The 25,934-nt window shown below is 48.2% G+C and overlaps 1 protein-coding gene across 13 annotated transcripts in view; it reads right to left on the bottom strand.

The window, feature by feature from the left end:
* Positions 1–25,934, bottom strand: part of LOC120947747 (trithorax group protein osa) — a 131,370-nt gene that overhangs the window by 80,948 nt on the left and 24,488 nt on the right. For all 13 annotated transcript variants that reach the window (XM_049607705.1, XM_049607702.1, XM_049607710.1 and 10 more), the window contains 2 exons: positions 12,243–12,611; positions 9,823–10,002 (listed from right to left, as the gene is read on the bottom strand). In XM_049607705.1, the coding sequence (XP_049463662.1) occupies positions 9,823–10,002; positions 12,243–12,611 (549 nt within the window). The remainder of the gene's footprint in view (positions 1–9,822; positions 10,003–12,242; positions 12,612–25,934) is intronic.

The raw sequence follows: 25,934 nt of genomic DNA, 5'->3' as shown, positions 1-25,934 counted from the left end.
ACACCGCTCGGCCCTTCCTAGGAGGCAGACTCGCGCGCGCGCCAGACCTTCGAGGAATGTCGCCCTCCCCCCTATCGCGCTCCACACGTCGAAAGGAGACACACTTTTTCGCTGCTGTTTTTGCCGCTGTTGTTGTTGTGTGTACATCACCCAATCTGCTGATATCAACAAACCGGACGACGCTGCGAGACGGGTGAGAGCTTGAGCGGCAGAGACAGAGGAACGTTGGGTATCTTCTCAATGAAGGTGTGTCTAGAGCAGCAGCCGCCGCCGCCGCCGCAACCTTCGCATCCTCATCGCCACTGCTTCCGAGAATCAACAATCTCGTGTGTACAGTGCGGAGGTGAGGAAGAAGGGAAAGGTATTAACTGGGCCACCACACGCCATTCACCAGCATGCGGTAGACGCAGCATTGGGGAAGACCACGGGGAGAGTTGTAGCGTCGTCGTCGTCGTTGTGCACTCCCCCCCTCACTTCAGTGCGATTCAACACAACCGTCACACATGCCGACACGAGCACCAGAGTTCCACCAGTTGCACACAGGGTCGCACTGAACGCCATGAATGAATTTAGACGCCGTCGAACCACTCACACCAACACACACACACGGTCTGGGTCTTTTTGAATCGCCACCATTTGAAACGTCCTTGACATTCATCAATCAATCGTGAAGCCGTGAAGCCGACCTACTGCTGCTGCTACACACTATCGACGGAGGAAAGCAAGCTGACACACCATAGGGAGAGAGAGAGAGAGCGAGCGCGTCGCGGTATAGTTTTGGCCCATTTCGTAGTACACCGGACGGGATGCCCCAGTATCGAACATCATATACAACCACCGTGGGGAAACATGTGCGCCCACAGAGCGGTGGGATAAAATTAAACCCCCACACAACCATTCTTCTGCTGCTTCCTCGTGCAAACGTGCGCAAACAAATCACTTCCGAAAGCAGTCCGTCGTCGTCGTCGAAAAGTTGGTCCGTCGTCCGGCCGACCGTCAGTCAGATCACAGGACGGTGATTTCACACAGGACGGAAGCCTTCCCAAACCGACCGTCGGACCCGGTGTGTGTAGGCGCCAGGAGTTCATTTCGTACTATCCTCGACCTCCAGCAACAACATGTGCGTGTGTGTGTGCGTGCATGGTGGCGTATGTTTGCCAAAGAGTCCTGCCATGTGCCTACAACACACTTGTCCATCTTCTCATTCATTGCTCTTTCTGTGCACTGCTGCTGCTGCTGCTGCGCCTGCTGAAAAGGCGCTTGCAATGCCTCCATCGCTAGGCCCCACACAACAGCAACACACGCGGCATTAACCGGATATGGTAACGACAACAAACGGACGCGCGTGCTGGCTGCTTGCTAGAGCTACTATCACTACACTACTCCACACAGCTGGCTTTTTGGTGGTTGGTTGGTGGCTGTGGGGACCGATGAAACGGGAACATCGGTCCTTCCTAAACCACCAGGACACTGCCTGCTGCGCGCTTGGGAGTGAGTAGCGAGTGGGCCCCGCAGGGCATTGAAAGGGACTGTGGGTGATGCAGAGCGCTTTCGAATTCACTACGGTACACTGGCTGATTGTGTGTGTGTGTGTGTGTGTGTGTGTGTGTACAGGTTTGTTGCTAAAATCAGCTGATTCTGAAGCCTTTTGCGGGCGAGCGGATTCTGACCTAACCGAGGGAATGGAATTTTCCTATGAATGTCTGGTCCATGCCATGAGCCTGAAGGTTTGGGTATAACATATGCTTCATCATCATCATCATCATCATCATTCTCTAGGCCTTCATTATCATTCTTGTATACACTACAAGAACCTATTGGAATTCCCAAAGAAACTAAGTCAACAGTGCTTGTACAGGCTTACCGCAAATCGTTCTTTTGATACATCGCAAAGCATCGTATGCCATTTTGTGCCGTATTTACGTACCTGTAAAGAAAAGAACAAAACATTATAAGAATGTGGACCAAATGAATAACAAACTTGAAGTAGTAGTTTCAATAAGTGATAGTCGATTTGAATTGAAATCGTTTCAAGACAAAACTGTCTTACGCAAAGTAATTTAAAATCAGATACATTGGTGATGATGCGATTCGGTAGTCTGGGAACATTGACGACCCACTCATTCCAGAGAAGACATCCAGAAGTCTCAGGGTAATAGAGTATAGCGCAGTAGAACATAACAGGAATACTTATACTCCAACGGCGTTTGAGTCTACCGAGTCTATAGCAAGACTAGATACATTGGTGATGATGAGATTCGGTAGTCTGGGAACATTGACGACCTACTCATTCCAGAGAAGAAATCCAAAAGCCTCAGGGTACTATATAGCGCAGTAGAACCTAACAGGAATTCTTCTACTCCAACGGCGTTGGAGTCTACCGAGTCTATAGCAAGACCAGATACATTGGTGATGATGAGATTCGACAGTCTGGGAATATTGACGACCTACTCATTCCAGAGAAGAAATCCAAAAGTCTCAGGGTACTATATAGCGCAGTAGAACCTAACAGGAATTCTTCTACTCCAACGGCGTTGGAGTCTACCGAGTCTATAGCAAGACCAGATACATTGGTGATGATGAGATTCGGTAGTCTGGGAACATTGACGACCCACTCATTCCAGAGAAGACATCCAGAAGTCTCAGGGTACTAAGGTATAGCGCAGTAGAACCTAACAGGAATTCTTCTTCTCCAACGGCGTTGGAGTCTACCGAGTCCATGGCAAGACCAGATACATTGGTGATGATGAGATTCGGTAGTCTGGGAACATTGACGACTCACTCATTTCAGAGAAGAAATACAAAAGTCTCAGGGTACTAGGGTATAGCGCAGTAGAACCTAACAGGATTCGATGAAATGTTTGTCAGATGCTCGCTACTGATAAGGTGGCTCCGTAAGAGCATTAAATGCATCAGCACATTTTGAATTAACGTTCAAACCCTTTTTGCCAGCTGCAATGAGTGTGATTCTAGCGACAAGATTACCATCCGCTACAGGTGAAACATCATACATGAAAGACTTCAAAGTCATTGAAGCAGCGTGCTGTACGAGAGCGTCATAAAACTTAAATCAAAATGTGACATGTTCTGCCGTATCATTACGCTCCAGCAGTTAAGGGGAAAACACCCCAAAACGTCATCTTTCCTTTATACGACGCAACTAAAAGTGCTATCCGTTGTGTGTTACCCCCGATGGCAAAAACAGAGCTGACACAACCCGCAGCAGCTGAGCAGGAGAAAACACAGTTTTCCATGGCCAGCACCACCACCCACACTCTCAAAACTCACTCAACAGGAATGAAGGTAATGGCGGTGTGTGGTAAGTTTGCCACACTTTCGATTTCTTTACAACCAACGATCGGTTTCGGTCGGCGCGGGGGAAGAACACGAACTAAGAGCGGAATGAAATTGGAGCAAAGTTAAACCCCTTCCTCCCCCCCCCCCCATTTCCGTCCACTTTCCACAAGAGGAGCACCAGGGAACGGCAAAAAAGGTTCTCCACGGATCGGTTGGTCGTTCGTTATGTTTATTTAACTGTTACGGCCGCCGTGCTACGACGAGGGAACAAACGACAACAGCACGACGAAAGGAGCTCTCCCCCGCGTTCCCGGGGCACGATAAAAATCAAAAGCCATTCGAAAAAGCCAACAACTTTTGAGGACGGCCAATAAGGGAGGGGCGAAAGCAGAACCGGGAGCATTATAATGTGTAATGCCACCGAAACGAGCGTCGGAAGCGCACCGGCTACATGTTGACGTTCATTTTCCTTTACGATATGGCGGCGAAGGACATTAAGCCCAAAACCCCCTGGCGGTGGCGGCGGCGGCGGCTGGTGCAAGTCCTTCCGAGAGGTAAAACCGGGTAAAGGGGTTTTATGGTAAAATAAATGGATTAAATTGAAAGACTGGAACCGACTGGCTGTTGGCAGGGGTGTAAGGCGATTTGGTGGAGCATTTTCAGTGCAAAGCATATCCACCACACATAGCATCATCAGGTGCGTGTTCCGTGACCGGACAATCATGGGACCCATTTTTTGTTGTGTACCGAGAGCCGACGAGGAGAGCAAGTGTTCCACCAACACCGTTCGTGCTGCTTTTGTTTTTTGATAAATCGATTCGATTTCGTAAGGATAGCCCCCAGCAACCCACGGGGCGAAGGAAGCTTGTCTCTCGCGTACATCATTCGGTATGCGCGTTTGTTTGTTGTTGTTATTTTTTCTTCTTCTTTTGCATTACCTTACGCAACCGACGGGCGAAGCGTATCGATTTTCCTACGCCACAGCTCTACCTCCTTTTCTCACGCGCGCACACACTCACAGCTGTCGCCGGCCTCATTTTATGGCTTTGTGAACGATGAAAGCTACCCATAGGAACGCTAGAGGGTTTCCTTCTTCCTCCACACTCCATTTTGGCAAGCACAATAGCCGAGAACGGTGTTTCTACACACACAAGCACTCTCCTTCTCTCCGTAGTTTCACTTTCACTGTTTCGTGAATAATTTCAGCAGTAAAAGATGGAAAGAAGGCACACCCCAATTCCACCGTACGTCCTTCTATCGGCGTCCCACAGCAGACGACTAACCCGAGAAACAAAGAAGGCTCGCTCACACCGCAAGCGCCCGCGTCCGGGTGAAAGAGATGCAGGAGCAAAATGAAGTAAAAACGCCGGCCAACCGCGAATGGAGACGCCCGGTACTGGGTGTGCGTTGGGTGCATATAAGGGGTGTTGCGTTTTTATAATGCCCCGTCTGCCCGCCATTGTTTGCCAACCAAGAACACAGTAGGAGCAACTCAACCTACTCCTATTCCTCCTCCTCCTTCTTCCTATGTAGCGCAAGAAAATGGAGGAACCGCGCTGAAGCAAGATTACGTGATGGCACAAGCGCCAATTTCCCTTGATAACCGAGACAATTCTACGTAATATCAATCACCCCCCCCCCCTTCATTCCTCTCCTTCCCTACCAGCATCATGATTGCCTCCTCTGCGCCCATCGCCACAAAAACCCACCCACACATATCCAGCACCGATCCAAAAGCGATCGATTGGGTACGGTGTACAACAGGACGACGACGACGACAACGACGACGGTGGCACAAAACCTGCTGGATCGAAAGAAATTAAGAAACGCTTTCGTTCGACGCACGACGTCTTTGCCCTGGGGTATCGCCCAATCCCCCCCAGCCCATATCCTCTCCCTTGTCCCATTCCACCCGTTTCAGCGTCGTTTTCTTATCGAATCGATTTTTCTTTCCCAACACAGCTCCAAATTCCAATTTCCACGACACAGAGGAGCGTGTGAGTGAGAGGAAAAGTGCGCAAGCGAAACAAAGCGAGAGCGAGAGAACAGGAGCGAGTGAGACGCTGCTCTGCAGCACTCGCAAGAAGTTACGAAATTCTCTCCATTTCTTGTGCCATTTCAACGAGGGCTGCGCGCGCGCGCGCGAAAGGGAAGGGAATAGTTTTATGTACTGATTTTATTCTCGTATGTACTCCGCGCCGCCTCCTGTCGTACACAGGGCCACCAACGACCACCCCAATCCGTTTCACTCTCGCTATGTAACGCTGGCAACAGAGCCTTCTGCGACGGCAGTACTGCTTCTGGCGGAACCTTTTGTGTGGCGCACGATGATACACAGAAAGAGCTTCGAGGGACGTATACACGGAGGAAAAGGGATGCCTGGGTGGGAGACGTTGGAGACCACGGGCAGCTGGGACGATATTACACTGCCCCTGCAGAGACAGCTAAATTGGATGGCTTACCAGAGATGTTTTTTTTTGTTTTTTCGGTCGTGTGGTGTTTTGTCTGCCGGCCGGTTGTATTTTTCCTTTCTTTAGGGTTTTATGCTCCATCGAGTGTTTCAGAGCATTGCAAATATTTCTACAGTAATATGCCCTGTAGTATGTTCATTAATATACTTTTTGTTTCGATTAATCCAACTACTTGGCACTTTGATTTTCAACAAGCTGCTAGTAACGGCAATCTACAGCTTCATTCATGCATCATTCATTCAGTTCGTAACACTGGCCGTATCTGCAACGTCCCTGGCGGTGTAGGTACTTCATCCGAAGTTATCCGAATTTTCCCAACAAGATCAAATGAAGGTTCAAGGTGTTCTGGATGGAAATAGACAGAGTTGCGCCAATTTGCGTTCGATTTTGTTCAGCAATGAAGTGCAACAAAATGAATCAAAACCGTACCAATAACAACCAAAACCAGTGAGTTATTTGCACGGTTTTCGTAGCCAATTAAATAATCTTAAGGTGATTTTGAATATTGTTCAACTATAAATATCCATTGGACGGCCAACTGAAAGTATGATGCCTTTATGAACAAAATCGCAACTAAACATTTGCTTTCCGCAATACTAACGAACGTTTATATTACCCTGGTACGTTTCTTTGAAGGTTTTTTCTCGTAAAAAATGCTTCTTTGGTGTTCATTGTTGTTGAAATTAAATTGTTTGACGATTCCTTTTTATTGATTTTGTACTACAGTGGAGCGCCGTTTATACGGGTACCTTTTATCCGGCTATCCATTTATTTGTGCTGTTGAGAAATGACAGTCCAATACAAAGGTGACATTGCGTTCTGAGGAGGATATTTGGAAGAAACGGTTATCCGAGCACATTGTCATAACAAGAACACAATAATTCATGGAAAATTTCAAATAATCTCATTGGAAACAGATAAAATTAATAAAAATTTGCTAATTTGTATCAAAACATAAGATACATTTCATAAAAAAATCAAAAATTTGGGATTAAATATATTATTTGACTCGTTATCCGTGTTATTCGCATATCCGGGCGAGATCAAGTCCCGATGAGCCCGGATAAACGGCGGTCCACTATAATTTAATAGTCCATTATTAATTTTGAAGGTATCGGGATAAATTATTGGAAAATAAATTCAAATTAATACATACAAAAGTCTAATCTCCATACAGCTACTCACATCTACTTAGGGGTTTCATTTGTATAGATACGATTGAAAGGAGTTCAGATAGGCGCATCAGTATTTCAGTTGGACGTCAAATGTTTACTTACAGTTGACCAGAGTTGAAAAGCACCTTAACAGTGTTTATTTAGGCTCGAAAACGGCGTATTAACCATAGCAGGATAGTCTGTCCTACGTATTGGGGCACGGTCCATTCAGGGCTTGAACCCATGACGAGCGTGTTGTTAAATCATGCCAGTTAACAGCTGTATCATTAAAGACCGACCCGGCGAGTTAACCATAGGTACTAATACAAAATGACCATGTGCAGGCTTTTTCCATTCGAAAATGTCACCATGCTGAAGACATCTCTACACTCTCTGACAGTAAAAAATCAACCCTATGGACGTCCTGGAACTCGACAACTGTTTGACTGGAGCTATTCGTTTCAATCAATACGCAACGCTTGAACTGTAGCCATTAGGCTGTTAAGCTACTATGCTAGACAACTGGATTTGTAAAAGAACCACCCAGAAATGGGCTCAAATGACCTTTCACCGATACCGTATAGCTCGATCGGGCTTGAGAAGGTGCCAAAGTAGTAAGTTTGCTTAAACCTGCCCTCCAATAACAGTACATGATGCGCGATACTCAACCGTTAACCGTTAACACAGCACAGTACAGCATTGACGAAAAGATGCACTTCGATTTCCCGCACAGCAAACCAGCGCACATTCAAACACCGACGGCAAGCGGCGGGGCAACGAAAAGCACACGATACACAAACACTGGACGACAAAGATAAAAAAGATGTAAATAAAAAAAAGGGCCATCGTCGTGAGGCGTTATGCGATGTATACACACACACACACACAGACACACTCACACACACACGCTGAACGAGTACCCTCCTTTCTGGATGGAGAAACCCCTCGTTGGGTAGGGAGGGATGGTGGGTGGCTGTATGGAAACGCACGAATTCACACGATAAAACACACTGCAGCAGAAGGAGACGATAAACGCGGGAAGAGAAAGAGGGGGGAGGGGGCAAGGTCGAATGGACTTGTTGCCCGCCGAGACTCGTTGTCGTCGAGGGCGCGTCAGTAGGTCGCGGCAAGCTTGTCAGGGCGAGGGAGGCCCGGTGCAGCTGCGGAAAACACAAACATACACACACACACACACACACACACACACACACACACACAGAGCGTAGGGTAAGATGATGGAGCGGCCGCGGCCGCACACTGCCTTGGATGGATGAATGATGGGGCGGAGGTGAATGAACGACCAAACCGACCGACAGACGAACGAACGAAACCGCCCGAAACCGACCCTTTCCCGCTGTCGACCCACCACCGCTTGCTCGTCCCGGTACAACAATCAAGTGGCAAGCGGGCTGCTGGCGGTGGGATGGGTGATAAAGGCCGACGGAGGGGAGGGGGGGACCGGTGAATCACCATCTTTTCTCCCCCTTCGGAACCGCACACCCAGACACACAGATACAAACACACAATTCCATCTGTTGCTTCGCTGTGAACAAAAAAAAAACAGGCACACGCAAACACACAAACACACACACACACAGAGAGCAGTGAAGAAAATGCAAAAAAAAAACACACACAAGCGGGAAAGAAAACGCGACGAGCAAAAGTGGCATTCGAATTCCGTCCGTCCGTCGGTGCAGCCATTTTCTTCCTTTTTTCCGACCCTTTTCACAGCCGATCAGCTGCACACACACACACACACAGAGACCGACACAGAAATAACGGTCCAAAACCGGCGGTCTAGCGGAACTAGCGACAGGAAGCACAACACAACAACGACGCGAAAGAGCTTCCTCCACCTCCCAGTACCGCGTGTGTCTGTGGCGCGCACATTGGCTACTGCTGCTGCTGGGGCACACGGGCGCACTGGAAGGGGCACGAAAGGTTTTGGCGGTTTGGTTGTGTGCTTGCGCTTCAATCCCGAGGTACACGCGGGCCTGCACATAGTGCCGCTGCCAACAACAAGGACAACAACAGCAACAACACCAACCAACTTGACGACACATTCATCGCGTTTGATGGAAACACGGCAGCCCAGGCAACAACACTCCATCGACACACCGACACACACCGACACATACACGATGCGGTACGCGTCTATCATCAACCCTCCGCGCGGTCCCGCCGTGTCCGGAGGCCGATCACCGCCACTCTCGCGGTCGGGTCGGGTCGATGGCTACGACGGGATGGTGGAAGGCGCAAGCTGTCTCAAACCAAAACAAACCCTGGCGGAAGCAAATTTGCCTGTTTTATCTGGTTCTGTTCTTAGCACAAGTGCGTGTGTTTCTCTCTCTCTGTGTGTCTGTGTGTGTGTGTTGGGATTTATTTTAGTGGGTTTCTTTCGTTTTTTTTCATTCTTGCTCCCCAATCCCGCCGTCGTTGAACGGTATGCAGAGCAATCGACGCGACCCGGTCGGCTGCAATATATATCTGGGCCACTGTCAAGGACGGCGGGAGTGTTTTTTTTTGTTCCTTCTTCTTTCTGCTTCTCCACTTCTCGCACGATAGCATAAGTGTGCCGCCGCCGTCGTCCGCGCCGGTGAATGTTCTGAAAGCTTGCCCCAGCTGGGTGGTGGAGTAAGCTACAGAAGCCGCCGCCGATTCTCGTGAAGCATTAAAGAGAGAGAGAGAGAGAGTTGCGATACGGTGGTAGCAGTGTTGCGTGTTTGCAAACTCGATGCTCCACAATCATATCGAGAACGGAATCTGGGGCTCTAACATGACATGGAATATTCTTCTACCTTTGTGGAAAATCTCTCTCTTAACATTGTATGACAAGTAGACCGAGTCCCTTGACTACCAAAATCAGACGTGCAAAGGCGTGTACTACTACTAACACTAACCTGATGTGGTGAGGGAGCCGGCTGCGGTGGCTGCGGTGACGGACTGGGGCCGCCACCGTGCTGCTGCTGTTGCTGCTGCTGCCCAGGACTCTGCGGTGGTCCGTGTGGTGAGGGAGGCATGTGGCCCGGACCCGGTCCCGGGCTAGCTGCTGGCGATGGCCACGACCTGACCGGTTCATACTGTGGGGAAAAGGAGGCAAACAAACAGATAGAGATACATCAATACTCAAAGTGAAATTGTGAGCATTTTCGCGAGCTGCTGATACATATACATGAGACGATCGACCAACGGGGTTCGCGGCGAATAATGGCCGCAATAGGCTTGAGACGATAAAAGTAATCATGAGGTCCGATAGAGGTTGATGGTCACACGTTTTGCTTAAAATAAAGGCATTTAACGGACGCTCTAAAACTCCGGTTCCTGACTGCATTTTGGACTGTTTGGTGACTACTGGACCAGCGCGCGATAACTCATTTGAACCATGAAGACTTGTTCCAATATATCTCTGGTACTAATATTGCATTTCCAGGCCACGTGGACAAGTTCCATTGAAAATGTGGCCACTGATTATCATATTGTCCGAGTGTACTAAGTCGTTTTGGCCAGTCAGTTTGGTTTCGGCGGGTTTGGTGTTTTGGACAGCTAACATTGCTCGGTGTAGTCTCCCGCTCGACTAGCCTTGAAACATGTGGATTTTAACTACAATTCCTCGGAACTCTGACTCATAGTCCTTAAACCATGCAAAGAATAAATATTCCCAGCATATTTTCCTGAAATAGCTCAAATTTCTTCACTGAGCCCTAATATCATGGCACCATGGTGTTACCGTTACACGAGATTTTGCTGCTGCATCTTAGTAGACTGTGTTCTGCTATACCAGAAGCCGACAGAATGACCTCAACGTGTTAAATCTGTCATTAGAGCCTGTTGAAGCTTTTGAAATGAAACTTCCTGAATTATTTGATGCTCCTTGCCAGATTTGGCCAATTTTTGGCGGATAGTATTATTGAAACAAAGCATTCTCATAACAACTCTCTCTTTCAAGCCATAAAATGACCAGTTATGATGAACTGCAATATGACCCACCGACAAAATGTGACCCTGATCACTGCACTGATGCACTGATCATCATAGTGTTTTCCCCTGAACAATGTGTCCTTACAATGTCCTCACAATGAAATACATTTAATTCATTGTTTTAACATGTTTTACCATCTAAATAATTGGGGAATTGAATTTCCTATCTTTTGATGCATGGTAAGCCATATTCCGATGAATATTCAATGAAATATAGTAGAAACCACCAGAAACTGAACGCTCAATTTCACTGTAACACGGGCTTAAGCGTCAATATTCCGAGCAATTAGAGCAAATCTCTGTGTCAGACAATGACAGCCGTCCGCCGACGAGGCACAAAATAGATGACAGATCATATTGAGCTAAAATTATTGACTTATTTATATCGCTACTCGGTACAGAGCCACAATCCACTGGACTGGATCAATAATTCCAGTAAAAGACAATTATTTTTTCTGATGAAAAGCGTCATGTATTGATAGAACATCAAAGGATTCTAGTTTAAAAACAAAAATCAAACAAACTGGACGCATTGCTTAATGATGATGGTGCATAAAATCAAACGAGAAGGATGGATCAATGTTCATATTTTTATATTTTCATAGAAAAGTATCGTCAATTGAATTCCATCGTACGCTGGATAATAAACACGAACATCAATTAACACCATGGTACAGTGAAACAGTTAATTAGTGTTGGAAGAGAAACGTTCATAAATGCTCCGGGGCTAATAGGCTGAAACGGGCCCGCGTTCAGTGATTAGTCTTCCTTTATTGAGTGTAAAATAACGCACATGTGGCTTCGGGAGTCGGGACTCCATGCTCCAAACGAACTGCTGCTAATAATCCTTCCTGATTCCAACAGTATCCCCTCTTTGGCTTGGTGCGATTAAACGAGAGACACCACAATGTACCACTGGCACAACACATCATTTCGGCAACGTGACGTGGGCAAGCGCGTAACGATCCCATAATCAGAGCCGCCGCACAAACGGAACCTCTCACGACAACAGGTCGGAAATATACGCAGGCCGAAACAAGCATTGGGATGTTGTTGTGGAGGTTCATACAAGCCCCAGCTGACGGTTAGAAGGATACTTTAACCGAGGCCGAGGCCTGTGCACGAAGCGGTAAAAAAGACGACGTGTTGGCGAGCAGGAGACGCATCAGATTAGTCCTGCGAATTGGGAAGCCCGCCAAACCAGCTGTTTCGCCATGAAGCTCCATCTTTCTCGCCGGGGTGTTATTTGTGTGTGTGTTTATCTTCCATCGGAATCGAAACAGGAACTGCCGGCGTCTATTGCCGATTCATAGCCCGATGTGAGGTGATTGTTGCTGCTTACCTGATGCGGAGGGTACGGGGTGCGATGGTTCGGTGCGTTGGGACCGCCGGGCGTCGGGTAGCGCTGCGGCTGGTAGGGCGTGTACTGCGCGTTGGCGGGCGGTCCCTGGGAGGTGGGCGGATGGTGCTGTGGTGACTGGCCGGGCGCTCCGCCCGCGGGCCCGCCAGGGCCACCCGCCGGCGGTGGTCCCTGGCCGGGCGGGCCGCCGGCCCCGGTGCCGGGCTGGCCAGCGCCGGCTGCCTGCGGGGGCCCGGGCGGCTGCTGCGATCCCTGGCCGGCGGCGGGTGGCTGCGGCGGTGGGTAGCCGCCGCCGGGCGCTTGGCCCGGTGGCCCCGGCGGATATGGTGACTGTCCTCGTCCGGTATTACCCTGCGCCAATACGAGTCGAAAATGGTGAAAGAGAGAGATAGAGAGAGAGTTAGTTACACGTCTGCGACATTCTAATCAATTCCGAGATTCAACCAAATCCCACCAAAAACTCTCACTTATGATTTAACAGTTTCGAATGACCATTTCTGCACGAAACGTCAACTGGCCGATTGGCAAGAGTTTTCAAAAGTCGTAATTAACCACTCTCGTCGAGTAGCGTGTTGTACCTAATCCTTCCCATCAAACATTACTAGTATCATCACTACTGTGTGTCCCGTAAATGTACGCTGAGAGACAGACAGAGAGAGAAAAAGAGAGTCGTGATACCAATCAGTGTATTGGCATAAATTCCCAAACGCAACATGGTAAACATGACGAGCACACCAGCACTTAGGCAGGACGACCCATCACATCCCAGAGGGATTGCACGCTTATCATACCACCGCTACTAGGGCCAGGCCAGTCGTGGCACAGCACATCATCGTGCGCAAAAGATGCAGCAGCAACTCCCCCAGCATTTCCTACCCGGAGTTCCCCGCGTGTAATCGACGTGGCGGCCGGCAAACGACGTTAAACAACCGCCAGTCCTGTGCACGGTGTTGCGATTGGCGAGTAAGTGTGCTAGTAATGGTAGAATCATCATCAGCATCATCACTCTCTATTGCAATCATGTCGCTGCTGTTCGGGCACGACAGACACGGCTCTCGTCTGTGTGTGTCGCGTGTCCTGTGACGTGCATATGACGCACGCATATTGTACCGAGCGAGAGTATAAGGTTGGAGGAGTTTTCCATTTTTGATTTTGCACCAGGTTGCCCCAACGAGGAGGATATGTTGCGATGGGGAGGGAGTTGATGTGATACGCTTCCGTGAACCGTTTAACGACACATTTCGTCACGCTAGAGAGCCGTTGGAGCAAGAAGTTGGAGCATGGTAGTGTGCTACGCACGTGCCAGACCAGCCTTCAGTGTGGAGCGCCGGGGCGGCTCAAAATAAACGAACGAAGTTTTTATGAACTTTCGGGTGGTTTTTAAGTGGAGGTTATACAAAGTAGTGCACAGTGTGTACCGGGAGATCATGGGTACGTCATACATTATTGCAGGACATTGTGAGGTAGCATTATGTTTCGTATCGTACAGAGGCAATCAACAGTATAGCTCCCAACTGCAGATAGCATGGTTAAGGAATTAAATTCTTTGCAACATCCATTTCACTAATAATTGGACGTTAGATGTAATTCCCCAAAACATTACTCATTTGGTATATATTATCTAGTTGTTGTTTTTGTACCTAAAATCTTAAAATATATTTGTCCTTTGTACCGAACTGTAATTCCAGCCAAAGTTCTCGAAAACAAACATACAGTAACCTCAAAAACTTGTAATAAAAAAATTAACTCAGGTACGAGGAGGTAGAAACAACTGTGGACAAATGCTCCACAACTTCTGCGGCTATTACTGAATGGATTATAATATCAAAAACAATGTAGTACCGTATTGTAATAGAAGAATAATGAAGTCTCTTGCTGTCATAGGGTAATGTCTATGTATTACCAGAGAGTGCATTAATCGTATTACCGTCCCCTCTGCCTGCTCCGGTCGCATTTAAATCAAACCCCCGTCCAGAGTTAGCTTTCTGTTGGTACCATTCATTACTTGCAGCAAACCTTCCGGAATGTTGCCCATCAAAATCTGCACTGAGCGCGCAACCGCTCAGATAAATGCTACACATACATCGTTTCTACTGCCTCACTGGCTCATCGTCAACCAGTAGAGATCAGTTTGTTGGTGCTGAAGCAGGACAAGAACACAAATAGTCACAAATATCCAGTAAACAAACAGACGAACGGCACAAGCCTATCATTGGGGAGCCGCGGCACAATCTGGCTGGGCTGCCGGTGGCAATGCAAAACAAAAATCAGGTTAGCATCGATACATCCCGTCTAAATAATACCGGACCGAGAAGTTGACGGGGGCATATGTAAGGACAGCCGGATGGATGGTGTGGATGTATTTGCAACAAAGGCTCCCGGAGCATTTCTATCATCCAAAACCAAGCGGAGGTGGTAGGGAGAGTCGTGGCCAAACCCCGAATGCCGACCAAATTCGCACATTGCCGGGGCCGGGCCATTGTTTCCATTAGTAAGTGGCAAAGCAATTGCAAAATTGTGTTCCCGTGTCCCCTTCCTTCATCGTTCTCCTGCCATACACTTTTTGCCCGGTTAGGGAGGATCCGACGTCCCCACCGGGGCATGCACGCGGCCACACTAATCCCAAACACTTTTCTAGTTCGAGTGTGTGTGTGTCTACCAGCAGCAAATATTCTTTGCCCTGCTCGTTCAATGGCACCAGAGTATAGTGAGAGCAAATATGAAAAGTACAAAAAAAACACACACACACACCATGACGACTGAAACGCTTGGAAAAGCGTCAACGAAATGGAGGCGCCCGATGGTAACATTTTGTGCCTGCAGCAAGCTCCGCCCACCAGCAGGCGGACACAGCAGCAGCAGTAGCAGCAGCGCACAACACAACTACTCCCCGGCACAAATGGCACACACAAAATGGCTGATCAAGCTTAACAGCAGCCTGACGAGCTCCGGCGTTTCCGTGCTGATGCTCGAGTTTGCGCTGGCGTGGGTGGAGATTACGGCAGCCAAGGGAGGGAGAGAGAGCGAGCGAGCGAGCGAGCGGGAGCCACACAATTCCATCGCACACACAGTCCCACCAGCAGTTTCGCAGCAGCAGCAGTACGATGCGATTGGACGTTCGCACAAAGCCAGTAAAAGCGGGCGGAGGAGGCAAAATATCGATTTTCCTTTGCGTAGCAGCAAACTGATTGTTTGTACATGTATGTGTGAGCGAGAGAGAGAGGGAGACAGTGAGAAGGATACTGTTACAGTATAGCCGTGTTTGCCCGTTGCCTCTGTAGTGGTGAGAGCAACATTTACACTCGTCCTAGTCAAGCGCGGCAAGGATGTGGCAACTGTCAGTTCCACTGTCAGTTTGCTGGCTAGTAACGGGGAGCAGCAGCAGCAGCAGCAGCAGCACGCAGGCAGATTAATGAGCAGCAACATTTGTCACTGTTTCCAGCGGGGGGCAACGAGGATTTATCTCTGCTCTTTCTTTTGATGCTGAACAACAAAGCGCAGCAATGTACCACCCACAGCAGGCTCTACTAGCGAATTATGTTCATGATTTTTGCTGGTTATGTGCTACAGCACAGCCCCATCGAAATTTGCGCTATTTCTGTTGACGCGCAAAACATTAATGAAAAGTATTTAAAAAGGCAGACCACCACCTCAAGCATTCGATTCGCTTGAGTGTAAACGGAAAGGCCGGTACCTGTCACGCGCAGGATTTAGCAGGCACACTTTGGAGCTGTCAACTATTGCCCACCGTCGCACCGTCTCGCTCTGCATACACCAAGAGCAATAATGTCAGGCGACTGCAGCTCGCCCGACACACCCGCGAAGCAGCATGCACGAGAGAAGAGAGATTGCTGGCAAATGGCAAAAGGAGCGCTAAAGCGGTACTAGATTGTAATTTGATAGCAGTGGTGGTGGTGGGTGCTTTTGTTTGGCTCGCTTTTTTTAATTCTACATGACCCAATCTAACGCTGGAGCTCATGCTGGCGACGACGGCACTAATGCAAACAGTGAAAGACAAACGTCGTAATGTGTAACACTTCGTAACACTTGGTAACGCTGTTAAATGAGGGTCATTTACCGAAACAGAAGGTCAATATTCGAACTGCATTGAAACTGTACCGCATTTGCAGGAACATTGAAAAGACGTAGATATATCGGCGAGCGATTTTTTGCTTTATTATTTTCAAAAAAACAAAGCCAAACGATTTGACCGAATCGATGGAGGCGCATGGTGTTTACAGGAAAAGCGCGTTGTATATGGAAATAACAACACCAACAAAAAACAAAAAATGCATACACACAGATAAAAGATCCAACCTGCCACGTGAAATTTCAGCATCCCCCTTCAACCCCCTTCCACCGTTCCAGGTTTCCACCGACCGGTTGGGGACTTTTGTTTTCTACCCAATTCCTACGCTTCAGCATCAACCTCCCATTCATTGCGCTTTACACGATGATAGGTAGTATGCGGTACCCCTTGCTGCCCACGTTCTCTCTCTCTCTCTTTCGTTTTTCGCTTTACGGAGAATTGTGCGTCGGGAGATATAAATGTCAAAACAGCAGGGACGACGATTTTGACGAGGGGGAGCCAGCCGGGCGAAGCGAGCGGGTTTGAAGAAGGAAAAACAGAAAATTGTTTGGCAGGCACACGGCTGCAGGAAAAACCGAAGGGACATCACTCACTCTAGTGACTGTGCCGCCGCCGCACGGGCTGCCATCCTGCCGCTTTCCTGCAACACACACACACACACCCGAAAAGTAGTGCCCGCCCCACAAGAGCCGAGAAAATGGGTGGAAAAACAGAGAAACAAACACACATACACATACACATAAATCCACCCACTTAGCGGGGAGCGGTGGGCAGAGGGGCTCAATGGTGGCTAGAAGCGGTGTGTGTGTGTGCCCAACAACAAAAAGCGAACTCGGTGTGGCTGCTGCGGTTCACTTCTCCCCCCCGCGTTCGCTATATTGTGGAGCGACGGGGCTTGTGGGATTGGATGGAAAATGATAGACCGGTGTGCAAGAGACACAATCTGTGTGTGTGTGAGAGAGAGCGAGAGAGCCAGTCAGCAATGCAAGAAGCAGGGCAGGAACAATAATGCTGGCGCGCGTGTCCCACGTGCCGGAATCGTTATCCGTTTTATTCCGAATGTGCCACACAGCACGATGTTCGGGCAGCAGCCGAGCATTTCCACCGCATGTGTCCGGGCACGGTGGGCGAAAATATGTTGGCGCCATTCTGGTCAAAATTTGCTAGAAGCTTATGTTTTGAACAGTTTGGAAGGGTTTTGTTTGTTTGGAAGTGCTTTAGAATTTTAGTTCATTTTAAAGATAAAATAATATATTTCATAATTTAAAAACACTGTAGGAATACTATTCCTTTGCTACTGTTGTATAAAATATAGGTTATGTAAGTATTATTAATATAAAAAAGGATTTAAACTTTAATGAAAAACACATCTGCTCCTTGATTATGACAAACGTTATTTGCAGCTATCCCAAGGCCAACATCATAATATCAAAATTAAAACAAAAAGCAAAATAAGTTGACCATTTGCCCCAACACGACCAGGCCGAGTGTTCCGGGACGATTTTGTCATCCGCGCTGAAGCACACCAGGCGCAACAAAAAAGCCGTAGCGCTCCAGCCAGAGCGCGCCACAAGCGAGCGAATGAATGCCAGCAGCTACGGTGTCGGGCCACCAAAACCGGGACACCCGGCCCAAGCACACCGACAGAGCGCACACAGTTTTCCCGGTGCCATTGGGTTTTGCTGCTGCTGCTGACGAGGCCAGCCAGGACATCTCGCGCACACACACAAACACGGGCGCATAAGGCAAAACACAGTTCGGTGCACACTCCTTGGCTGGCGGCGGCTCCAGGACTTCTGCTTTCTTACTCTCACACACTCTGTCTTATCCATCGTATCCATCCTCCCTCCCTACCGACGGTAGTGGTTTTGTGCCGGTTTTCCACGGAACGTTTGGAAATTGCGCACCTCCCGCACTGGTCCCCCACCACGTTCACTCTACTGTTGTTTGCCAGAGCCACAACACTTTGCTGAGCTGGTAGTATTTTATGCTCGGCTCGCAATCATGCACCACCACCACCAACCGCCCCCGCCGATGCTCACTGAATCCTGCTGCTAGCCGGCACATCCGGCAGAACCGGCGGAAGGGGGCGGCTTGGTGTGCTCGGGGGGTTCGCACAGTAACTCGCAAAATCCATGCCACTAACTACTGGAGGTGCGCGCTATCAGGCGGAAAACTGGGAACTGGGAAAGCCAGCAGAGATAGGGCCACTCCCGGACACGGGATCTACGGGTGAGGCGCTGGAGAAGGGGGGGAGGGGGGGGTGCCGGTTTTAGCGACACTGTCGGCTGGAAGCAGTGTGCACCAAGCACAGGCGGGCAATTTCAGACACACGTACATATTTGTGGCGCAGAGAGTTAGGCAGAAGGCCGCTAGGTACAACCGCTTGGATCGCAAGATCTTTGAAAAGGATAGGACAAAAATCCAGACACTCCCCCATCCCCACCAAGTACACGGAAGCCTTGGTTCCGTTTACCAAGCAGAGCGGCGAGAACCTTCAAGCCGAGCAGGAGTAAAGGCCTCGACCGGCGCAGTTACTGTGTGGATAGCCTCGCGTTCGTTTCCATTTTGTTTCCATTTCCAGCTCCATCCGGTCGGTGGGACGCGCGTTCCAGAAACTGTCGCAAGAAAAACTTTCCATCCACTATTACTGTTGTTTTGCCAGTCAAGGGTCTACACTGCGTGCCTGTGGACTGCAGGATGTGGGTGTTACCGTGCGAGTAAAAAAACAACCCCGTCTCTACGCCTTCCTACCTCAGAGCGAATAAATGAACCCCTAAGGACTGCTACTAGGACCTACAGAAGGAAGATGGCACACAACAACTGCACACATACACACGGAACAGAGCTGCTCGTAGCTCGTATATTATGGGTGTGTGTGTGTGGGATGGTTTATGACGATGCATCTGTTCGTGACGATTTAGAGGACACGGCAGGGCAGCGATGAGATCGTTACTTCTTTGCAGCTCATGGGGAGGGGAGTGAAGGAGCAAAGAAGACACTCAAGCAAAACAGTTCAGCTGACAGTTTGTTTTTGGAGCTGGGAAGGCAGGACTGGCAGGACTGAACGGTTCAAGCCCAGAAAACAACCCGAAATGTAAATGAGTGAGTGTAAAGATGTACGTCCCTACTTGCTCGGTATGTCTGGCGAAGTAGTAATGTACTCTCTGACTCCGGAGCAGTTGTCCTCGAGCGAAATGTCAGCCCCTGGATTCTGAAATTAAGTTGTCACCGTCAGCAATCAAATCTCTGTAACTCATCGTCCGATTGTTTCAATCTATAAGGAAATATTCTTCATGAAATGTTCGACCACATCCGGAATTTCTAGAACATCTCTTAGTATTCTCCAGCAAGTATTCTTCAACAAATCTCCCACTACATCCGGAATGTCTAGAAGATCTCGTAGTATTCTCCAGCAAGTATTCTTCAAGAAATCTCCCACTACATCCGGAATTTCTAGAAGATCTCGTAGTATTCTCCAGCAAGTATTCTTCAAGAAATCTCCCACTACATCCAGAATTTCTAGAAGATCTCGTAGTATTCTCCAGCAAGTATTCTTCAAGAAATTTCCCACCGCAACCGGAATTTCTAGAAGATCTCGCCCTACCGAAGAATCACTGTACTACATCATCTGGGTCATAATACGGGATTTACAAAAGTTCATATTTTTCCAAAAACTTTTTGACAGACGGCGCGTTGACATACATGACTGACTGGGAAGGACGAGTGACAAGATCCTGTACATGGAAGTCTATTTCATGGATGTACACGATCAGGAGTTATTGGAATTGGAATTCCAATTATCAGCGCTCTAATGAGATAAACTTTCTTCGCTCAAATAACCCCGCGCTCGCATGCTCGCCACCAGCAAATGCAATTCAACGAGCCACCACCGCCACCAACACTAGCGAAAGAGCAACTCGAGGACTTGCAAGAATTAAGCTGCAAAAGTCACGCCTGATTGCCATAAACGCGCGTCCAAACTGCACCCAGGGAGGGTTGATGAACAGTTGACTGCGTTCACCGGCAACCCACACACGGTGCGACTTGCTAGGACGATGACACGTTCACAACGGAACCCAGTCGCCACTGAGGGAGCAGCACTAAACGGTGCGGTGTGTGCCGACAGCAAAACAGAAGAAAAAAAGAAAAAGGAAGTTCGCAAACGGACGTATCAGTTTATGCTACTAGCCCCGGAAGTTATGAGTTTCCGACACTACGTAGTAAAAAAGCCGGGGGTGGTGTGGTAAAAGGATGGAACGGCTCTCGGCACAGAGAGCACACACACACACAGCACGCGTACCTACACGTTGGCGCGCAAAAGAGGAGTTCAATTTTCAAACCGGCTAGACCGACCCAGACGCAAAACAGACGGTCGCGCGCGGGTGTGTCGGGCTATACAAAATCGTTCGAGCATCCGACCCCATTTTGCCGACTCATTCTACCGCGGCCGGTTGAGAGAGAGAGCGTTCGTCCTAAATGAAGTAGTGTACGAACGTCCCACTCCCCGCGGCTCGATGAATGCTTCCGCACGTTAGACACAAAAAGTAGTAAAATGGTAAAATGTTTAGCGGCAACGTGTGTACATGGGTGTGCTGCTGTTGTCTGGGACCTGGATAGGTCGTGGTTGAACGTGTTGGAAACATAATACAGCGACGGATCAGGGATCGGGCAGGGTGGTGGTGGGCGCAGGCGAGTTTAAAATGAGGTGCCGGGATACAAAGTTTACGATGGTTGCACCAATCACCATGAGAGGATGGTAAAAAAAAACCCTCAGAAAGGACAATGTGTTTTCTCGTCCATGATAGTTGTGCTCTGTTTCTGCGCCGCGTGCTTTTATTTTATCGTCCAATTACGGCGGGACTTGATTGTTCGGCCGCTACAATGGGATGTTTTACGTTTTCCAGCGAAAGGGACACTGTCCAACGTCGATTGTTTACTGTCATAAAACTAAAAACATTTATTAGTTTTGAATTTCTGAGTATTGCTTCCAATTTGACGTGTGCAAACCAAACAAATATATGTTTCAAGCGCAGCTGTGCATAGTTTGAAATTCGAATATGCATATCAGACTTCTATTTGGACTGCTTTTCATACGCCCCAATTACTACAACATCGGTTGTTCTTATATATAAGAATACAATGGAGAATAGATCAGAACCATCTGAAAGACTCAAATAATGCAGATTCTGAACAAGCTCTTCTAAGGATTGAAGAGAAGAAGAGCTAAGAATAAGAGCCTAATTCTTCCAGCACAAAGAATCGCAATGTTTGAAAATTCATTGAAAGATCTTAAATCAACAAGGCGCCTTAAACTACTGGAATATCGCACTGATAGGAGAACATCGAATAGTATTGCCACTGTTTCCGATATTTCCAGATTTGGTTTACTTATTTACAATGGATAACATGATCTGAAATAGTCATGGCCTATGTCCAATCATATGGGGAGCTAAAAGCTAGAATGATATTACAGTACACGACTTCATAGCACCGACTGACAACAATAAATAGCATAGTCCAAACCATGAGGATCTATTTGTGAACCTTTCAACTCAGCGGTTTGTTACCCCAGAATCAAGCAACATTCTATATAGTACACAAATTCGAGGGAAAAAATGTCCTCTCTTCTTTGATGTATCGGACTTCATCCATGAAGAATAGTACATAACTTCATTGTCCAGGTCAGTAACGCAGAGCAATTGTGGTGTGGAATAGACGGCAAAAAGGTATTGGAAACAGGACATATCTCATCACCCTCCAGACATTGAGACGGTACCTGGATAGGGTAGACAAATTTATGTTCAGCTTCATGGTTCTTTTCTTCCCACACACTTCCAAATGCTTATTCGTCAAAGTCAGGAGGAAAAGTAGCATGTGTACGGCAAGTCCTATGCACCTTTCCTTCTTAGTTTGTACGAGCCTTTGCATATCACGCAGTAAGTCCTGGTCCTTATTTCTTCGAATCAATATGCTTGCAAACACGCTTCGTTTCAAATTGCATCGAAGATTGTGTTTCCATGAACAAGCGCGACTAGAAGGAGTATGAGTAATCGATACTGATGGGTCGAAATCTCTTGAAGGTTAATATAATAATACGTCCAGCAGACGTTGAACATATCTGAAAGCAAAGCGAAGCGCTGATAAAAATATCTCGAGATCACAACAAAATTAGAATACATTTCGAGCTTTGTGTTGCTATTTTTATGATCGGATATTACATCTTTCACGATTCTTGAATGATTTCAGAAGCTACGCAAGGATGTTCGCATTAGGCTGCTAAATCCAGTGTTATTGAGCCATCGAATCCTTCCCAGAATTGCCTAACTGAAATACCCCGGAAAAGCGCAATGAACTCTCAATCTTGTACATCTTCTGTTACCTCCCCCGGGTCCTCCCCTCCCATCTGAAGCAAATGAGGACTTCGTCTTCAGTGTCGTCCTATTAATTTTGCTAATTAATTTTTGATTGGTATTTTTCCCACCACCCACTGGAACCAGCGTTCAGAAAGAAAGAGAGAGAGAGACAGAGATGGATCGATCTAATGGAGAGATGGTGGTGTGTGTGAGGCAAATGCACGGGACGGGTCTTTGAAAAGGAAAAATCAAGTACATACTTCCAATACAAACGGAGGCAAGTGAGCATCCACTATTATACATGGCATTGGAAGAGAAAGAGCATGGTATGTGGCTGTGGCAGTGTTGGTGCAATTGCGATCTCCTTGAGAGTGTAGGCTAGCGGGACCCAAGCCTACGGCCACCACCCATACACAGACACACCACACCACATCGTCATCGTGTACATCTCCCTGCTTTGCCCGTGCTGCTCAGTTGTACCAGTGCAATCTCGTATGCCTGCACCGACCAACTGGACCAACATGCAATCGGTCGGGCGGGGTGTGTGCATCCATGCATGATTACGGACTGGACTTGCCCATTAAGAAGTGCGAACACATACACACCCACACACAGACGGCACATTCGTGCATACACATCTAGGTGCAATGAGAAGGCTATCGATCGACTATTCAGAGCCATTTTCAATCACGGCAAGGATCGGCGAAGAAGAAAGAAGCTGGTTCGGAGGCGGTAGGGGGCACGCGTGCTAGATATACTTGTGCTTTGCGCATGCATTTTCGCCTGCAGCAAAAGACAAATGTCCTCGCTTTCGCCTTGCACGTTCTAAGATGGCTGACTGTGAATGCTGAAAGGGATGCGTTCGACCGAAGGAATGTTGGGAAGAACATACAACTATCGTTGAATTCTCTAATTCGAATAATGATTAATAGAAAGCTTTAGCGTGGCACAGAAACGACCTGCCCATTCTGTTAGATTAAATGAATTTGAAACAAATAGGCATCAAAAGCGTTTGACCACATAAAGGCCCAATTTGCATGTGAAAAATGTGCGTGCATTCGTGTGTGCGTGGTCTCTCTTACCTGATTAGTTTTGCAGCAAAATGCGGCGCGTAGCAGGAGGAGGGGGAATAGAACAGAGAAGAGAAGAAGAAAAGAACATGGTATTAGTTGATGCTGCACGATTGGCACAGAAAACAAACCCCCTTTTTTGTTTGACTATTAAGACTTTTCCAAGGTGTGACGAAACAACAAGAGAGCGCTTAGCTTCGATTCTAGCCAATACATCACCAGCTCGATGCTTTTAATGGTAAATCAGTGCGTGCAAGCAAATAGAAGGACAGGATGCTCTCTCGCTCTGGCGCACAGGGAGATGGGCCAAACTAATATTGCCCTTATTTGTTCTCTCTCCTTTCTTCTTTTCTCTTCTTCGCTGCTAACTTCTCTTCTCTCACGGTACTTTCTTCTTCTTATTCTTATTCTTATTCTTATTCTTCTTCTTCTTCTTCTTCTTCTTTTTTAGATTTTAGCGCGGGGATTGGGGAATGATGATTACACAGATAAGCAAAGGAACAAGGGCAGTAAACACCTATGCTGGTTCACTGTGGCGGGGGGTGGTGCAAAGCAAGTGTGGCGCGGCAGGCACGGTACAACCACCCTTAACACACATAAACACACACACTTATAGGGGGAAGTGCACAAAACGACCGGAACTGAAAATTGGAAGAAGAAAAAAATAGAACTTGCTAACAACACCGGGGGCGGGCTACACACACACACACACACGAAGCGCGCAAACTTTCCAAAGCACACGCTCGGCGCACAACGGTAGTGATGGCGAGGGTGAGAGTAATACTACGATTAAATGCACCCAGTGTGTGTGTGTGTGTGTGTGGTGGTGCAATGGCAATGCAAATGTTGGGGGCCACACCAAAATTTGCGCACACCTCTTGTAGGCTTCACTGTCGGCGGAAAACTGAGCGTACCGTCGAAACGTCTCCAGCTTCCGACCCGTGCCGAAACACACGACAGCGGGCGATAAACCCGGCGAGACGGTGGTTGGGTTGGTTGGGTGGGACGGTTGGGTGACCGCTGCTTGCACACACCGCAGAGCAGCAATTGAACAAGGGACACACACACACACACACGAAGCCGGTGGAGAAGGAGGAGAAGCAGTAGTAGTAGGCAGCAAGAAAAGCGCGACGGAAATGCCGAAATGGACAACAATACACTGCTGTGCTCGACGAAGCAGTGTGTGTGTGTGTGTATGCACTTTTCACCTTCCCACCCACCGTATATGTCCCGTGCTTCGAGGAGCTGGCGGCGAAAGTAGCAAGGATCTACACACCTGGCCCTCCCCCCATCCCGTTCCTTCGATACCTTCGCAAGCTGCAGCGCAGGAGCATCGGTCATCATTATTAGCTCTGTGTGTGCGAGGACCGACGCGTACGCTAAAAGTGCATTTGAGTAGGATGCAGCAGCAGCAGCAGCTTCACGCATAAACGCATCCAGCACAACACATCCCCGCCATCAGGAGCTAGAACCCCGGATGAGAAATTGCTTTGCACACACACGAACGCGCGTGTAAATTTCAAGAGAGTTTGTGGAAAATTTGTAATAAAGTTTGCCAGCAGTCCTTCTCCTGCCGCAGAGGAGCAGTTGGACGATGGTGTGTAAAGCAGATATCAGTGGGGGAGCGAACACCTCCAAACCAGAGCCGCTTTTGGACCGGAAAACCCAATACCAACAAGCAAAAGGGAAAAAGGGAGGTTTATGTCTGGTAAAGTGTGTTGGAAACGTTTGAAATTTCAAGTCCAGTTTGATGCACAAGATAATCTAATCCGACCCGAAAAGATGGCAAGATAAATGTTGTATAATTGATTACTCGGCCATCGCCAGCAGAGTCTATGATAGCCGATGGTGCGGTAAAATTTGCATGTTCAGCGATTGCTCTAACGACGGCCAGCCCCATCGGATGCCCAAAGTTATCACGAGTCGCCCCCCCCCCCCCCCACAGTTCGGCCGAAGTACATGGCGATGGTTAAACCTCCGTTCGATCGATCGATATTGTTTGCATACGCCTAAACCGAGCGAGCGATGAGCACTTGATGGGAGGGGGGGGGGGGGGGGGTGAGTAAGGCAATACAAATATATAACACACCTGTCATCACGTTCCGTGTGTGTCTGTGTGTGTCTGTGTGTGTCTGTGTGTGTGTGTGTGTGTGTGTGT

Source organism: Anopheles coluzzii, chromosome 2 (assembly GCF_943734685.1).
Source record: "Anopheles coluzzii chromosome 2, AcolN3, whole genome shotgun sequence".
Classification (NCBI taxonomy): domain Eukaryota; kingdom Metazoa; phylum Arthropoda; class Insecta; order Diptera; family Culicidae; genus Anopheles; species Anopheles coluzzii.
The sequence above is the reverse complement of the archived record's forward strand: the minus strand, read 5'-3'. Positions and strand labels throughout refer to the sequence as shown.